A 17,422-nucleotide genomic window follows, 5' to 3' on the forward strand; every position below is an offset into this window, starting at 1 on the left:
CACTGTGATTAGTAGACCACTTGGGCCCTCCTTGGGGCCCTCCTTTGGGCTGCTCCGTCACTGTGATTAGTAGACCACTGGGGCCCTCCTTGGGGCCTCTCCGTCACTGTGATTAGTAGACCACTGGGGCCCTCCTTGGGGTCGCTCCGTCACTGTCATTAGTAGACCACTGGGGCCCTCCTTGGGGCCGCTCCGTCACTGTGATTAGTAGACCACTTGGGCCCTCCTTGGGGCCCTCCTTTGGGCTGCTCCGTCACTGTGATTAGTAGACCACTGGGGCCCTCCTTGGGGCCGCTCCGTCACTGTGATTAGTAGACCACTGGGGCCCTCCTTTGGGCTGCTCCGTCACTGTGATTAGTAGACCACTGGGGCCCTCTTTGGGGCCCCTCCGTCACTGTGTCCTTGGGGCCGCTCCGTCACTGTGATTAGTGGACCACTGGGGCTGCTCCGTCACTGTGATTAGTGGACCACTGGGGCTCCTCCGTCACTGTGATTAGTGGACCACTGGGGCCCTCTTTGGGGCCCCTCCGTCACTGTGTCCTTGGGGCCCCTCCGTCACTGTGTCCTTGGGGCCGCTCCGTCACTGTGTCCTTGGGGCCGCTCCGTCACTGTGTCCTTGGGGCCGCTCCGTCACTGTGTCCTTGGGGCCGCTCCGTCACTGTGTCCTTGGGGCCGCTCCCTCACAATACATTCTGATGAAGGATGAAGGAAGCCTATATACTCTACATGGTCAAAAGTATGTGGATTCCTGCTCGACGAACATCTCATTCCAAAATCATGGGTATTAATCGCACGCACACACACACATGCGCGCAATGTCCCAATTTCAGTCATATCAAAGAGGTGGGGGGTTGCAATCGTCAGACAGGGGAAAGGGGAGACCCTCACAAACACGACCCCCCCCCCCAGTCTCATGGGACTCGTCTGAAGGTAGCCCTTACAACTTAATGACCCTCACGATCTTTGGTATGACCATCCTAAAACAATTCAATATTTTAGCTTTGTAGAACCCCTCCTCCCCTGATTCGAAGTGGATTTAAGAAGTGACATCAATAAGGGGTCAGATGCCTCACAAGTCCTCAACTGGCAGCTTCATTAAATAGTACCAGCAAAACACCAGTCTCAACGTCAACAGTGAAGAGGAGACTCCTGGATGCTGGCCTTCTAGACAGAGTTCCTCTGTCCAGTCTCAATGTCAACAGTGAAGAGGTGACTCTGGGATGCTGGCCTTCTAGGCAGAGTTCTTCTGTCCAGTCTCAATGTCAACAGTGAAGAGGTGACTCTGGGATGCTGGCCTTCTAGACAGAGTTCCTCTGTCCAGTCTCAATGTCAACAGTGAAGAGGTGACTCTGGGATGCTGGCCTTCTAGACAGAGTTCCTCTGTCCAGTCTCAAAGTCAACAGTGAAGAGGTGACTCCGGGATGCTGGCCTTCTAGGCAGAGTTCCTCTGTCCAGTCTCAATGTCAACAGTGAAGAGGTGACTCTGGGATGCTGGCCTTCTAGGCAGCATCTTGGCAGCATCTTGGCAGCATCTAATTAAAACTCCTCAGTTAGCAGGCTCAAGCAAACTAAAACCCACATGGTAGCAAACACTAACTAGCAGACATTTTTAACAAGTTAGAAATGATTTAAACACACTTTGCTGTTGGCTACAATTTACTAGTTAACAAAAAATAGAGTATGTCGTATAAAATATATTCACCCCAAACCAGTATTGTAATCAAATCTTACCAGAAAGCATGTAGTCCTTGGCTCAGACAGTGTAGTAGTGTGGGCTCAATAGCATCTCATTAGTGTGCAAGATCTTGAGAATCAGCTGTACATGTGATGGACTCAGCACTGTGCACGCAGAGGGTTACAATTCTATTGAACTGGGGACAGTTTAACCAAAATATGCCACAAGACCTAGAATTACCTTATGTGTATCACACACAAAAAAAGGTTCACGGTTATAAAGACATTTTTTTTTAAACTTTTTAAAATGAATTTAAGCAAAATTACCCAAATTCCAGGGCTTAAATTCTCATTGAAACATTTCTGTAAATGTACTGGAAAGTTTCCGATCCTAGTGGTGGGGGTTTAACTGCCTTGTTCAAGGGCAGAACTGTTTTTTTTTGTTTTACCTTGCCAGCTCGTGGATTCAAACCAGCAACCTTTTGGTTACTGGCCCAACGCTCTAACCGCTAGGCTACCTGCCTCCCCTCAACTGGGATCTGTCTACTGGCATATTTCTAGATATGTTAACACCGTCTTCCTTTTCTCTCTCTGTTCTCTCCCTGCAGGTGATCTACAACTCGTTTGGAGGCACCTTTAAAGGACTGCACTTCAACAACCTCATTATTGGCCTGGTGCTGCTGACCAGAGGACGAGATGGGGAGAAGGCCAAGTGTATGTTCCCTCTCTCTCCCCCGCGCCCTCTCTTCTCTCTCCCTCGCGTTCTCTCTTCCCCGCGCCCTCTCTTCTCTCTTCCCCGCGCCCTCTCTTCTCTCCCCCCCGCGTCCTCTCTTTTCTCTCCCGCCTCGTCCTCTCTTCTCTCCCCCCCTCTCTCTTCTCTCTCCCCCCCTCTCTCTTCTCTCTCCCCTGCGCTCTCTTCTCTCTCCCCCGCGCTCTCTCTTCTCTCTCCCCCGCGCTCTCTCTTCTCTCTCCCCCGCTCTCTTCCTCCTCTCTCCCCGCAGGTTCTCTCTCTGAGTGATGTTTGGAATTGATGTGTGTGAGGCAGCAGAGAGCCAAGGCCAGGACTAAGACCAGCCTGCCTGCCGGGATGATACGACCAGCCTGCCTGTCGGGCTGATAAGACCAGCCTGCCTGCCGGGCTGATAAGACCAGCCTGCCTGCCGGGATGAACTAACTGTGTGTCTCTCCGCAGACCTCTTCAGCCTGTTTGCCAGTGAGTCGGGTGGCTATGCGGCGCGGGATGACATGGAGGCCGTGCTACGGGCGGTGGACGGGGAAGTCCCGCCCTCTCTCAGGAAGTGCTTCAGCGAGGTCAGTCACCTGTCAATCACCCAGACCGACACTTCGACTGACGCGCATGACACTCTCCTCTCTCAGATCCAGTCATCTAATCAAATCAAATGGAAGTTTATTTGTCACGTGTGCCAAATAGAGCAGGTGTAGTAGACCTTACAGTGATGTACTGGGCCATTCGCACTAGCCTCTGTCATCCACTCAGTCTGGGGTTGGACCACACACACTGCTGTTATTGGCTAAACACACACACACACACGTATGTATTTACACAATACACACCTCCCAAGAATTCAATCTCATAAGAAAACTTCAGATCGCCCTTTTAACATAAAAACACCAAGCTTGTTACCACCGTCAGGCTCTGTAACAGCAGCATGTGTTTGAATAGGTGGTGACTCTCTCTAGTCCTCTCTCTCTCAGCAGGTTAGTTTTAACTAGCCCTAGTCCTCTCTCTCTCTCTCTCAGCAGGTTAGTTTTAACTAGCCCTAGTCCTCTCTCTCTCTCAGCAGGTTAGTTTTAACAAGCCCTAGTCCTCTCTCTCTCTCTCAGCAGGTTAGTTTTAACTAGCCCTAGTCCTCTCTCTCTCTCAGCAGGTTAGTTTTAACTAGCCCTAGTCCTCTCTCTCTCTCAGCAGGTTAGTTTTAACTAGCCCTAGTCCTCTCTCTCTCTCAGCAGGTTAGTTTTAACTAGCCCTAGTCCTCTCTCTCTCTCTCAGCAGGTTAGTTTTAACTAGCCCTAGTCCTCTCTCTCTCTCTCAGCAGGTTAGTTTTAACTAGCCCTAGTCCTCTCTCTCTCTCAGCAGGTTAGTTTTAACTAGCCCTAGTCCTCTCTCTCTCTCTCAGCAGGTTAGTTTTAACTAGCCCTAGTCCTCTCTCTCTCTCTCTCTCTCTCAGCAGGTTAGTTTTAACTAGCCCTAGTCCTCTCTCTCTCTCTCAGCAGGTTAGTTTTAACTAGCCCTAGTCCTCTCTCTCTCTCAGCAGGTTAGTTTTAACTAGCCCTAGTCCTCTCTCTCTCTCTCAGCAGGTTAGTTTTAACTAGCCCTAGTCCTCTCTCTCTCTCTCTCTCTCTCTCTCAGCAGGTTAGTTTTAACTAGCCCTAGTCCTCTCTCTCTCTCTCTCTCTCTCTCAGCAGGTTAGTTTTAACTAGCCCTAGTCCTCTCTCTCTCTCTCTCTCTCTCAGCAGGTTAGTTTTAACTAGCCCTAGTCCTCTCTCTCTCTCTCTCTCTCTCTCAGCAGGTTAGTTTTAACTAGCCCTAGTCCTCTCTCTCTCAGCAGGTTAGTTTTAACAAGCCCTAGTCCTCTCTCTCTCAGCAGGTTAGTTTTAACTAGCCCTAGTCCTCTCTCTCTCTCTCAGCAGGTTAGTTTTAACTAGCCCTAGTCCTCTCTCTCTCAGCAGGTTAGTTTTAACAAGCCCTAGTCCTCTCTCTCTCAGCAGGTTAGTTTTAACTAGCCCTAGTCCTCTCTCTCTCAGCAGGTTAGTTTTAACTAGCCCTAGTCCTCTCTCTCTCAGCAGGTTAGTTTTAACTAGCCCTAGTCCTCTCTCTCTCTCTCTCTCTCTCTCTCTCTCTCTCTCAGCAGGTTAGTTTTAACTAGCCCTAGTCCTCTCTCTCTCAGCAGGTTAGTTTTAACTAGCCCTAGTCCTCTCTCTCTCTCAGCAGGTTAGTTTTAACTAGCCCTAGTCCTCTCTCTCTCAGCAGGTTAGTTTTAAATAGGCCTAGTCCTCTCTCTCTCAGCAGGTTAGTTTTAAATAGGCCTAGTCCTCTCTCTCTCAGCAGGTTAGTTTTAACTAGCCTTAGTCCCCTCCTTCAGCAGCATGATAGTCTTAGCTAGCCCTAGTCCCCTCACTCAGCAGCATGTTAGTCTTAGCTAGCCCTAGTCCCCTCTCTCAGCAGCATGATAGTCTTAGCTAGCCCTAGTCCCCTCTCTCAGCAGCATGATAGTTTTAGCTAGCCTTAGTCCCCTCCTTCAGCAGCATGATAGTCTTAGCTAGCCTTAATCCCCTCTCTCATCAGCATGTTAGTCTTAGCTAGCCCTAGTCCCCTCCTTCAGCAGCATGATAGTCTTAGCTAGCCCTAGTCCCCTCCTTCAGCAGCATGATAGTCTTAGCTAGCCTTAATCCCCTCTCTCATCAGCATGTTAGTCTTAGCTAGCCCTAGTCCCCTCTCTCAGCAGCATGTTAGTCTTAGCTAGCCCTAGTCCCCTCCTTCAGCAGCATGATAGTCTTAGCTAGCCTTAATCCCCTCTCTCATCAGCATGTTAGTCTTAGCTAGCCTTAATCCCCTCTCTCAGCAGCATGTTAGTCTTAGCTAGCCTTAATCCCCTCTCTCATCAGCATGTTAGTCTTAGCTAGCCTTAATCCCCTCTCTCAGCAGCATGTTAGTCTTAGCTAGCCTTAGTCCCCTCCTTCAGCAGCATGGTAGTCTTAGCTAGCCTTAGTCCCCTCTCTCAGCAGCATGATAGTCTTAGCTAGCCTTAGTCCCCTCTCTCAGCAGCATGTTAGTCTTAGCTAGCCCTAGTCCCCTCTCTCAGCAGCATGATAGTCTTAGCTAGCCTTAATCCCCTCTCTCATCAGCATGTTAGTCTTAGCTAGCCTTAATCCCCTCTCTCAGCAGCATGTTAGTCTTAGCTAGCCTTAGTCCCCTCCTTCAGCAGCATGATAGTCTTAGCTAGCCTTAGTCCCCTCTCTCAGCAGCATGATAGTCTTAGCTAGCCTTAGTCCCCTCTCTCAGCAGCATGTTAGTCTTAGCTAGCCTTAGTCCCTTCTCTCAGCAGCATGTTAGTCTTAGCTAGCCCTAGTCCCCTCCTTCAGCAGCATGATAGTCTTAGCTAGCCCTAGTCCCCTCTCTCAGCAGCATGTTAGTCTTAGCTAGCCTTAGTCCCCTCCTTCAGCAGCATGTTAGTCTTAGCTAGCCCTAGTCCCCTCTCTCAGCAGCATGTTAGTCTTAGCTAGCCCTAGTCCCCTCTCTCAGCAGCATGATAGTCTTAGCTAGCCTTAGTCCCCTCTCTCAGCAGCATGTTAGTCTTAGCTAGCCCTAGTCCCCTCCTTCAGCAGCATGTTAGTCTTAGCTAGCCTTAGTCCCCTCTCTCAGCAGCATGTTAGTCTTAGCTAGCCTTAGTCCCCTCCTTCATCAGCATGATAGTCTTAGCTAGCCCTAGTCCCCTCTCTCAGCAGCATGTTAGTCTTAGCTAGCCCTAGTCCCCTCCTTCATCAGCATGATAGTCTTAGCTAGCCTTAGTCCCCTCTCTCAGCAGCATGTTAGTCTTAGCTAGCCCTAGTCCCCTCCTTCAGCAGCATGTTAGTCTTAGCTAGCCCTAGTCCCCTCTCTCAGCAGCATGTTAGTCTTAGCTAGCCCTAGTCCCCTCTCTCAGCAGCATGTTAGTCTTAGCTAGCCTTAGTCCCCTCTCTCAGCAGCATGTTAGTCTTAGCTAGCCTTAGTCCCCTCTCTCAGCAGCATGTTAGTCTTAGCTAGCCTTAGTCCCCTCCTTCAGCAGCATGTTAGTCTTAGCTAGCCTTAGTCCCCTCTCTCAGCAGCATGTTAGTCTTAGCTAGCCCTAGTCCCCTCCTTCAGCAGCATGTTAGTCTTAGCTAGCCTTAGTCCCCTCTCTCAGCAGCATGTTAGTCTTAGCTAGCCCTAGTCCCCTCCTTCAGCAGCATGATAGTCTTAGCTAGCCCTAGTCCCTTCTCTCAGCAGCATGTTAGTCTTAGCTAGCCTTAGTCCCCTCTCTCAGCAGCATGTTAGTCTTAGCTAGCCTTAGTCCCCTCTCTCAGCAGCATGTTAGTCTTAGCTAGCCTTAGTCCCCTCCTTCAGCAGCATGTTAGTCTTAGCTAGCCTTAGTCCCCTCTCTCAGCAGCATGTTAGTCTTAGCTAGCCCTAGTCCCCTCCTTCAGCAGCATGTTAGTCTTAGCTAGCCTTAGTCCCCTCTCTCAGCAGCATGTTAGTCTTAGCTAGCCCTAGTCCCCTCCTTCAGCAGCATGATAGTCTTAGCTAGCCCTAGTCCCTTCTCTCAGCAGCATGTTAGTCTTAGCTAGCCTTAGTCCCCTCTCTCAGCAGCATGTTAGTCTTAGCTAGCCCTAGTCCCTTCTCTCAGCAGCATGTTAGTCTTAGCTAGCCCTAGTCCCCTCCTTCAGCAGCATGATAGTCTTAGCTAGCCCTAGTCCCTTCTCTCAGCAGCATGTTAGTCTTAGCTAGCCTTAGTCCCCTCTCTCAGCAGCATGTTAGTCTTAGCTAGCCTTAGTCCCCTCTCTCAGCAGCATGTTAGTCTTAGCTAGCCCTAGTCCCTTCTCTCAGCAGCATGTTAGTCTTAGCTAGCCTTAGTCCCCTCTCTCAGCAGCATGTTAGTCTTAGCTAGCCTTAGTCCCCTCTCTCAGCAGCATGTTAGTCTTAGCTAGCCTTAGTCCCCTCTCTCAGCAGCATGATAGTCTTAGCTAGCCTTAGTCCCCTCTCTCAGCAGCATGTTAGTCTTAGCTAGCCTTAGTCCCCTCTCTCAGCAGCATGATAGTCTTAACTAGCCTTAGTCCCCTCTCTCAGCAGCATGATAGTCTTAACTAGCCTTAGTCCCCTCTCTCAGCAGCATGTTAGTCTTAGCTAGCCCTAGTCCTCTCTCTCTCATCAGCATGTTAGTCTTAGCTAGCCTTAGTCCCCTCTCTCAGCAGCATGTTAGTCTTAGCTAGCCTTAGTCCCCTCTCTCAGCAGCATTTTAGTCTTAGCTAGCCTTAGTCCTCTGTCTCATCAGCATGTTAGTCTTAGCTAGCCTTAGTCCCCTCTCTCAGCAGCATGATAGTCTTAGCTAGCCTTAGTCCCCTCCTTCAGCAGCATGTTAGTCTTAGCTAGCCTTAGTCCCCTCCTTCAGCAGCATGTTAGTCTTAGCTAGCCTTAGTCCCCTCTCTCAGCAGCATGATAGTCTTAGCTAGCCCTAGTCCCCTCCTTCAGCAGCATGTTAGTCTTAGCTAGCCTTAGTCCCCTCCTTCAGCAGCATGATAGTCTTAGCTAGCCCTAGTCCCCTCCTTCAGCAGCATGTTAGTCTTAGCTAGCCTTAGTCCCCTCCTTCAGCAGCATGATAGTCTTAGCTAGCCCTAGTCCCCTCCTTCAGCAGCATGTTAGTCTTAGCTAGCCTTAGTCCCCTCCTTCAGCAGCATGATAGTCTTAGCTAGCCCTAGTCCCCTCCTTCAGCAGCATGTTAGTCTTAGCTAGCCTTAGTCCCCTCTCTCAGCAGCATGATAGTCTTAGCTAGCCTTAGTCCCCTCTCTCAGCAGCATGTTAGTCTTAGCTAGCCTTAGTCCCCTCCTTCAGCAGCATGATAGTCTTAGCTAGCCTTAGTCCTCTGTCTCATCAGCATGTTAGTCTTAGCTAGCCTTAGTCCCCTCTCTCAGCAGCATGTTAGTCTTAGCTAGCCTTAGTCCCCTCCTTCAGCAGCATGATAGTCTTAGCTAGCCTTAGTCCTCTGTCTCATCAGCATGTTAGTCTTAGCTAGCCTTAGTCCCCTCTCTCATCAGCATGTTAGTCTTAGCTAGCCTTAGTCCCCTCCTTCAGCAGCATGTTAGTCTTAGCTAGCCTTAGTCCCCTCCTTCAGCAGCATGATAGTCTTAGCTAGCCTTAGTCCCCTCTCTCAGCAGCATGTTAGTCTTAGCTAGCCTTAGTCCCCTCTCTCAGCAGCATGATAGTCTTAGCTAGCCTTAGTCCCCTATCTCTTATAGTTCACCATTACTAAAAATACATGGTTGCATCACTGCCTGCTGTGGCAGGGAAGTGCATACGGCCCAGTACATCAGTTCAAACAATACCAAATCAATAGGTTAGGGTGTATGTCATTCATTAAAAGCCCCAACAATGTATATACCGATCACAGTTTGCCCCTTTTATTCACTGCTCTTGCACTTGTTTTTTTGTTTTGGTAAGTGGCAAGAGGCACGCAGGCGGGCAGCCGCGTTCAACCTTATAATATAAACGCTACTCTGTGTCCGTCTCCCCAACAATACTATTTTTTGTCAAGTACTCACCCGTTTAAGTATTTAGCTACCGATTTAATGTTTTTTTTTTATTTATTTGACCCCTTTTTCTCCCCGTAGTATCCAATTGTTAGTAGCTACTATCTTGTCTCATTGCTACAACTCCCGTACGGGCTCGGGAGAGACGAAGGTTGAAAGTCATGCGTCCTCCGATACACAACCCAACCAAGCCGCACTGCTTCTTAACACAGCGCGCATCCAACCCCTGAAGCCAGCCGCACCAATGTGTCGGAGGAAACACCGTGCACCTGGCGACCTTGGTTTAGAGCGCACTGCGCCCGGCCCGCCACAGGAGTCGCCGGTGCGCGATGAGACAAGGACATCCCTACCGACCAAACCCTCCCTAACCCGGACGAGTCTCTGATGGCACAGCTGGCGCTGCAGTGGTTAGCCACCCGGGAGTCCCAATGCTTTGTTGTTGATGTGTTTTGTTTTGTCTCAGGGGGAGAAAGTCAACTATGAGCGCTTTAAGAACTGGCTCCTTCAGAACACGGAGGCGTTCACCTTCTCCCGTTGGCTGCTCTCCGGAGGCGTGTGTGTCACCCTCACAGACGACAGCGACACGCCCACCTTCTACCAGACTCTGGCCGGAGTCACACACTGTGAGTGACCCCTGACGCCCTACGCTGACGCCCTACGCTGATCCCTGACGCCCTACCCTGATCCCTGACGCCCTACCCTGATCCCTGACGCCCTACCCTGATCCCTGACACCCTACCCTGACCCCTAACACCCTACCCTATACTGACCGTTTTTGTTATGTGCACATATTTCATGTTATTTGGTATTTGTCAAGTTCTCTTTCTGTCTTTTCAAGTCCTTCTCTCTTTCTCTGTTAATTGGAAAGAAAGATCTTACCATGTTGCCCGTCTTAGACCAATCAAAGATCTTAGCTGCTTTCTATCCTGAGATCAATCAGAGAGCAGGAGAGATCTTTGCTGCCAATCAGAGAGAGTACCTTCAGACGGCTCGTAATCTGCTTCTACCCACTAACAGATTATCCTCTTAACTCTGTGAGAGGTGTGTGTGAGAGAGTGTGTGTGTGTGCACGCTCTGGCCGTGAGGTGTGCACGGACTTTCCAGAACATACTCTACCTACACAACCACCTCACTCTTGGCTAAGACTCATGTGGACCGTCCACGACCGGACACACACACAGCAGACGCCATGACGGACAAACAGTCTTGTCGGTTGGGATATTAATGGAATACTATTAGAACAGGATGGCATGAGTGAGTTGTCGTGCTGTGGTTTTCCCGAGCTGTTAGCCGTGTGTCCTGTGGAGACTACTATGGTGTACGCCAGGCCCGTCGGCACGTCTCGGGGCACGCGTGGTGGAATATGGTATGGTACCTCTGTTGCCACTCTGACAGAGTCGCGCCTCTAGGTGGGTACAAATGGACCTCCTGTAGTTGAGGGTCAGCGTCCCCCAAAAAGGGTACCCTCTTCCCTAATGAAGTGGACTTGGTAGGGGATAGGGTGCCATTTGGGGGGGGGGGTCAACACTGACAAGTGTGTCTTAGTAATGAGCCGATAGTTGGTGTAAGTTAGTGGTTGTATTTACTGTGTAATCTTCTCACTATCTTCCGGGTTGTAGAAGTGTACATTTGGAGAGTTTATGTATAAACTCACTTGTCATGAGTCCCAAACGCAGAAGGCAATTAATTTCTCTCTGTATGTCTGGCTAGTCAGTCATAGAGATGTGTAGACTCTTGTTTAAGAACAAAATACCGTTTTTTTTTTTTTAACAAAATCAAACAGCAAGCAATTAAAGAGATCAGTCTAAACTAGCCAGTAGAGTCATGTCCTGAAATAGTGCTAAGCTAATTGGTGCGTCGCAAACGGCACCCTATTCCCGGCATAGTCAGGGAGCTAGCTAACAAGGGGATGAGGCATGTCAGTCAGCCAGGGAGCTAGCTGGTCCTGGAGCCAGCCAGTCAGTCAGGGAGCTAGCAAACAAGGGGATGAGGCATGTCAGCCAGCCAGTCAGGGAGCTAGCTGGTCCTGGAGCCAGCCAGCCGGTCAGGGAGCTAGCTGGTCCTGGAGCCAGCCAGCCGGTCAGGGAGCTAGCTGGTCCTGGAGCCAGCCAGCCGGTCAGGGAGCTAGCTGGTCCTGGAGCCAGCCAGCCGGTCAGGGAGCTAGCTGGTCCTGGAGCCAGCCAGCCGGTCAGGGAGCTAGCTGGTCCTGGAGCCAGCCAGCCGGTCAGAGAGCTAGCTGGTCCTGGAGCCAGCCAGCCGGTCAGGGAGCTAGCTGGTCCTGGAGCCAGCCAGCCGGTCAGGGAGCTTGCTGGTCCTGGAGCCAGCCAGCCGGTCAGGGAGCTAGCTGGTCCTGGAGCCAGCCAGCCGGTCAGGGAGCTAGCTGGTCCTGGAGCCAGCCAGCCGGTCAGGGAGCTTGCTGGTCCTGGAGCCAGCCAGCCGGTCAGGGAGCTAGCTGGTCCTGGAGCCAGCCAGCCGGTCAGAGAGCTAGCTGGTCCTGGAGCCAGCCAGCCGGTCAGGGAGCTTGCTGGTCCTGGAGCCAGCCAGCCGGTCAGGGAGCTTGCTGGTCCTGGAGCCAGCCAGCCGGTCAGGGAGCTAGCTGGTCCTGGAGCCAGCCAGCCGGTCAGGGAGCTAGCTGGTCCTGGAGCCAGCCAGCCGGTCAGGGAGCTTGCTGGTCCTGGAGCCAGCCAGCCGGTCAGGGAGCTAGCTGGTCCTGGAGCCAGCCAGCCGGTCAGGGAGCTAGCTGGTCCTGGAGCCAGCCAGCCGGTCAGAGAGCTAGCTGGTCCTGGAGCCAGCCAGCCGGTCAGGGAGCTAGCTGGTCCTGGAGCCAGCCAGCCGGTCAGGGAGCTAGCTGGTCCTGGAGCCAGCCAGTCAGTCAGGGAGCTAGCTGGTCCTGGAGCCAGCCAGTTAGTCAGGGAGCTAGCTGGTCCTGGAGCCAGCCAGACGGTCAGGGAGCTAGCTGGTCCTGGAGCCAGCCAGCCGGTCAGGGAGCTAGCTGGTCCTGGAGCCAGCCAGCCGGTCAGGGAGCTAGCTGGTCCTGGAGCCAGCCAGCCGGTCAGGGAGCTAGCTGGTCCTGGAGCCGATCCATAGGAGAGAGAAATAGTTCTATAGATTAGCAATGTCAGGCAGGCTGAGTAATGACACACAGCAACAAGATGAGCAGGTGTTTCTTCCCCCTCAGCTCTGCTGCTAGTCCCAACCAGGCCTTTACCACTGCCCTAATCACTGCTAGGCTTGCCCACGCTGGCCTGCGTTCAGTAAACACAACACAAATAGCTTTCATTCAGCTTTGTTTAGTGTTTGGGATTGATACATGGACTTTACTGGTGTATTTCTGAAAGACCAGTTTGAGGACCTTTTTTATTTGAGGTTTTATTTGTTGTGTGTGTGTGTGTGTACGTACGTGCATATGACGTGCATGCTTGTTTGTTTATGGAGGATTTACTATTGTTCAGCTGTTCTACTTAAAGGGGCATTCAGTCAGTCCATGACGGGCCCCACCACACACTTCTGCCCCCCCCCTCCCAAACTCCACTCCATGCTTCTCAATCATTAATCTGTCCACTGTTACTTCCCCCATGCCGTTTCCATACCCTCTCTTCCCCTCTCTCCCTCTTCCTCTTCCTCTCTCACCCCAGGTTATGTTCTCTATTTGTTTAAGTCGGATGTTTCAGGGAAGGACCGAGGTAAAAAAAATATATTATTGAACCACTGAAGCAGTTGGTGCTTATTTGTTTTCAAATCGGTCCTCTTGACCTCTCCACTTTCTCTCTCTTTCTCAATCGGTCTTCATATTGAACACACACACACACCGATTGAACTCTCTCCACAGAGTCAACTGAACTCTGCTGAGGCTGGCTGTTCTAGGAATAAACCTTAGGGGGGGGGGGAAGAAAGAAATAGCCCCTATCAATCCCCACGTACATCCCAATTTGTAGCTTTCACTGCTAGCCTGGCTACATTATCCCCCCAGTGGTCTCACTGTGTTATTGACCCATCAGTCTTTATAAATGCAGACAGCAAACTAGGACGTCGGTCTTAGCAGTGAGACTTAGGAACCAGCTTGGCTTTGTGATGGAAATCCGGACTGGTCTCCTCTCCAGCCAGAAAGTGAATGTGACTTAATATACATCCCAAACATGATCCGATTTCCCTAAATGAGTGCACTACAAAATGAGTGCACTACAAAATGAGTGCACTACAAAATGAGTGCACTACAAAATTAGTGTACTATTTAGGGTTCCATTGAGGCATGCGGTCTTGATTTTTGTTTTGTGTTTTGAAACCTGTCTGACTGACATGTATGGACTGGCTAATGGGGCAGTGTGGTGGAAAGTGAAGTCTGGGCTAGTATGAGCTAGTGAAACCTTAGGTTAATCCTATTAGCTGTGGATTAGTGTGATGAAAGGAGAGGGAGGATTAACCCAGGGTTCGACTGGCCCCTTTCTGGCTGGCAGGTTTCATACTAAACAGTGGATATAGTAGTGTACCTAGTGAGCCATGGCACAGCCTTTTAGGATGAGTCATGGTCTCCGCTCAAGACTAGCCTGGATAGACTAAATCCCTTACAGATAGGGTAACCAGAATTCCCTGATTTTTTTCAGAAATCCATTTTGGAAGATTCCTGGAATCAGGGAATAAGCAGGAAATCTGGAGGGAAAAAATAATTTAACTAACCTACTTAATGATCCGGGGCCAGGCGACTACTAAAGACTACTATCCTCTGTGCTGCTCGTTCCAAAGCTGTCCATCATCCATATGCCCATCAGAATGGAACCATGAATACATATGACGTCATCGACGTGGCTCCATATCTTAGTCCCCTATAGCACCATGTAGTCCCCTATAGCACCATGTAATCCCCTATAGCACCATGTGGTCCCCTATAGCGCCGTGTGGTCCCCTATAGCACCGTGTGGTCCCCTATAGCACCGTGTGGTCCCCTATAGCACCATGTGGTCCCCTATAGCACCGTGTGGTCCCCTATAGCACCGTGTGGTCCCCTATAGCACCGTGTGGTCCCCTATAGCACCATGTGGTCCCCTATAGCACCATGTGGTCCCCTATAGCACCATGTGGTCCCCTATAGCACCATGTGGTCCCCTATAGCACCATGTAGTCCCCTATAGCACCATGTAGTCCCCTATAGCACCATGTGGTCCCCTATAGCACCATGTGGTCCCCTATAGCACCATGTGGTCCCCTATAGCACCATGTGGTCCCCTATAGCACCATGTAGTCCCCTATAGCACCATGTAGTCCCCTATAGCACCATGTAGTCCCCTATAGCACCATGTGGTCCCCTATAGCACCATGTACTCCCCTATAGCACCATGTACTCCCCTATAGCACCATGCAGTCCCCTATAGCACCATGCAGTCCCCTATAGCACCATGTACTCCCCTATAGCACCATGTACTCCCCTATAGCACCATGTACTCCCCTATAGCACCATGTACTCCCCTATAGCACCATGTACTCCCCTATAGCACCATGTAGTCCACTATAGCACCATGTACTCCCCTATAGCACCATGTAGTCCCCTATAGCACCATGTAGAGATGAACTGAGGCTGGTTGGAAATCTACACTGTTTGCTTTCCTTAATGTACTAGCACTGTTAGGTCATGTGACTTGTGTTCTAGTAAAATGATGCTCAGCGAATCTACAAAAATCACTGTGGATTGGTTGCTATTTTGATTATTTAAAAAAAAAATGTTTTCTTCTTCTCTCCTCCTACAGTAGAAGAGTCTGATATCATTGACTTGGAGAAGCGCTATTGGCTGCTGAAAGCCCAGTCCAGGACCGGACGCTTTGACTTGGAGACCTTTGTCCCGCTGGTCTCTCCTCCTATTCACGCTTCGCTAAGTGAAGGTATGTAATGTTTCTGATGTGTATTTGTGATGCCAGGTAGATTATAATGGGGACCTGGTAAACATGGTTCCCCCTCCCCAGCCAGACAGACAGACGGTTACCCATGAACATTCAAACACTCACAAAACGATGTTTTAAATGCCATACTTTGTACACGTACATATTGTGTATGGATTATTTGGATGACGAGCCCTTCTGAAGGTCTCTCAACGTTTTGGACCATGTTGTTTGGGATTCCTACATTAAAGCCCAGATTTGGCTGGGCTGGCCTTGGGAAGAGGTGTCTTTTGTGCTAACTTTTGCTTATAGCTGCATTGTCGATCACACAAAGGTTAGCAGCTAACGTTAGCTAGCATGTAGCTAGCAGGCTAACTTGATTATAAGGGCAAACACGTCGACAATGACCTGAACAGGAGAATATTGGCCATTTTTATTTGTGACTTTGTCACTTGTCTGTTGGCTGTGTCTTTCGAGTGGGCGTGTTTTAGTGTGAAGACACACCTCTCCCCAAGGCCAGCCCAGCGGCTATGTCTGGGCCCAAACCCCCATGTTTTCCTTCAAACAAACAAAAAAATGTATCTCACAACACGAGCAGTGGGGTTGGGTGGCTTTCTGTTTTGAAAAGTCTAGCACTTTTAAAAAAAAATATATAACTAAACACCATGAATATTTATAAGTTTCTGTCAGAATTTCTGTTTTATATTTCAATCTGTGGTTCATGATGTAAAATACATAAATTACGTTAACATTTATGACTGTGATCCGGTTGGACGAGTTCCCTCTGTTTTTATTCAAGCCCTCACACAAAGATATTTCTCTTTTACAAAGATACATTTTATAGTAGAACTTGGTTAATTTAGCATACTTGGCTAATTTAGCATACTTGGCTAATTTAGCATACTTGGCTAATTTAGCATACTTGGCTAATTTAGCATACTTGGCTAATTCTGCATACTTGGCTAATTTAGCATACTTGGCTAATTTAGCATACTTGGCTAATTCTGCATACTTGGCTAATTTAGCATACTTGTCTTTTTGATCTTGTTTTCCAGGTTTGTTTCATGCCTTTGATGAGAACCGGGACAATCACATCGACTTTAAGGAGATCTCCTGTGGCCTGTCTGCCTGTTGCCGGGGCCCCGTCGCCGAGAGGCAGAAATGTAAGAGCTGCTGTGTGATCTGTTCTCGTCGGTAGTGATTTCCCCAACCTATAAGGCTTCCTTTCACACATTATGGTGCATGTGAGTGGAAGAGAAGCAGAGAGGCAGAGCTTTTCCCCTGTGGATGTTTGTTCTCGTCGTCTTCTTCTTATGTCGACTGCCTCTGAATAGTCATTAGTGTGTCATCTACCCTGTCGGCTAAATTATCATCAGGCCTTAAAATGACATTTTCACTCTTGGAAATGACAGCAGATATTGGAATGTTAAGACTCTAAGATCTAAGTAATGCAGACAATACGGAGGAATTGGGGCGGCAGGTAGCCTAGTGGTTAGAGTGTAGAGGCGGCAGGGTAGCCTAGTGGTTAGAGTGTAGAGGTGGCAGGTAGCCTAGTGGTTAGAGTGTAGAGGCTGCAGGTAGCCTAGTGGTTAGAGTGTAGAGGCGGCAGGGTAGCCTAGTGGTTAGAGTGTAGAGGCGGCAGGTAGCCTAGTGTTTAGAGTGTAGAGGCGGCAGGGTAGCCTAGTGGTTAGAGTGTAGAGGCGGCAGGGTAGCCTAGTGGTTAGAGTGTAGAGGCTGCAGGTAGCCTAGTGGTTAGAGGAGGCAGGTAGCCTAGTGGTTAGAGTGTAGAGGAGGCAGGTAGCCTAGTGGTTAGAGTGTAGGTACGGCAGGTAGCCTAGTGGTTAGAGTGTAGAGGCGGCAGGGTAGCCTAGTGGTTAGAGTGTAGAGGCGGCAGGGTAGCCTAGTGGTTAGAGTGTAGAGGTGGCAGGTAGTCTAGTGGTTAGAGTGTAGAGGTGGCAGGTAGCCTAGTGGTTAGAGTGTAGAGGCGGCAGGGTAGCCTAGTGGTTAGAGCGTAGAGGCGGCAGGGTAGCCTAGTGGTTAGAGCGTAGAGGCGGCAGGGTAGCCTAGTGGTTAGAGCGTTGGACTAGTAACCGAAAGGTCCTCTTTGTGATGTCACAAAGCTTAGATTTTTGTCTTCTCACATCTCCATGAACAAACAAACTGGGCAACGGTCGCTAATGTCTTGGGACGAAGACACCAGCAGAAACATATTTCTCTGGTGTATTTGTTAAAATAAGATCCAATCAGAGATTACTTCGAAGGATCTCTAGGTTTGGTCCGAGGTAGACTTAGTCACCATGCTGACTCAGTTGGTGAATATCTTTCTTGTTTCCCCAGTTTGTTTCAAAGTGTTTGATGTGGACCGGGATGGGGTTCTGTCTCGAGACGAAATCCATGAAATGGTGGTCGCACTCCTGGAGGTGTGGAAAGACAATCGCACACACACACTCCCTGTGAGTACTGGTAGTCACACACACTCCCTGTGAGTACTGGTAGTCACACACACACTCCCTGTGAGTACTGGTAGTGACACACACACCCCCTGTGAGTACTGGTAGTCAAACACACACCCCCTTTGAGTACTGGTAGTCACACACACA

At 49.9% G+C, this 17,422-nt stretch overlaps 1 protein-coding gene across 1 annotated transcript in view; it reads left to right on the forward strand.

Moving 5' to 3' along the window:
- Positions 1 to 17,422, forward strand: part of LOC139382850 (ubiquitin carboxyl-terminal hydrolase 32-like) — an 80,951-nt gene that overhangs the window by 21,570 nt on the left and 41,959 nt on the right. Inside the window, exons 3-8 of the mRNA XM_071127090.1 lie at positions 2,283 to 2,388; positions 2,867 to 2,985; positions 9,419 to 9,578; positions 14,694 to 14,825; positions 15,878 to 15,985; positions 17,160 to 17,275. Coding sequence (XP_070983191.1) covers positions 2,283 to 2,388; positions 2,867 to 2,985; positions 9,419 to 9,578; positions 14,694 to 14,825; positions 15,878 to 15,985; positions 17,160 to 17,275 — 741 coding nt within the window. The remainder of the gene's footprint in view (positions 1 to 2,282; positions 2,389 to 2,866; positions 2,986 to 9,418; positions 9,579 to 14,693; positions 14,826 to 15,877; positions 15,986 to 17,159; positions 17,276 to 17,422) is intronic.

This window comes from Oncorhynchus clarkii, chromosome 24, assembly GCF_045791955.1.
Source record: "Oncorhynchus clarkii lewisi isolate Uvic-CL-2024 chromosome 24, UVic_Ocla_1.0, whole genome shotgun sequence".
In the NCBI taxonomy this organism is placed as follows: Eukaryota; Metazoa; Chordata; class Actinopteri; order Salmoniformes; family Salmonidae; genus Oncorhynchus; species Oncorhynchus clarkii.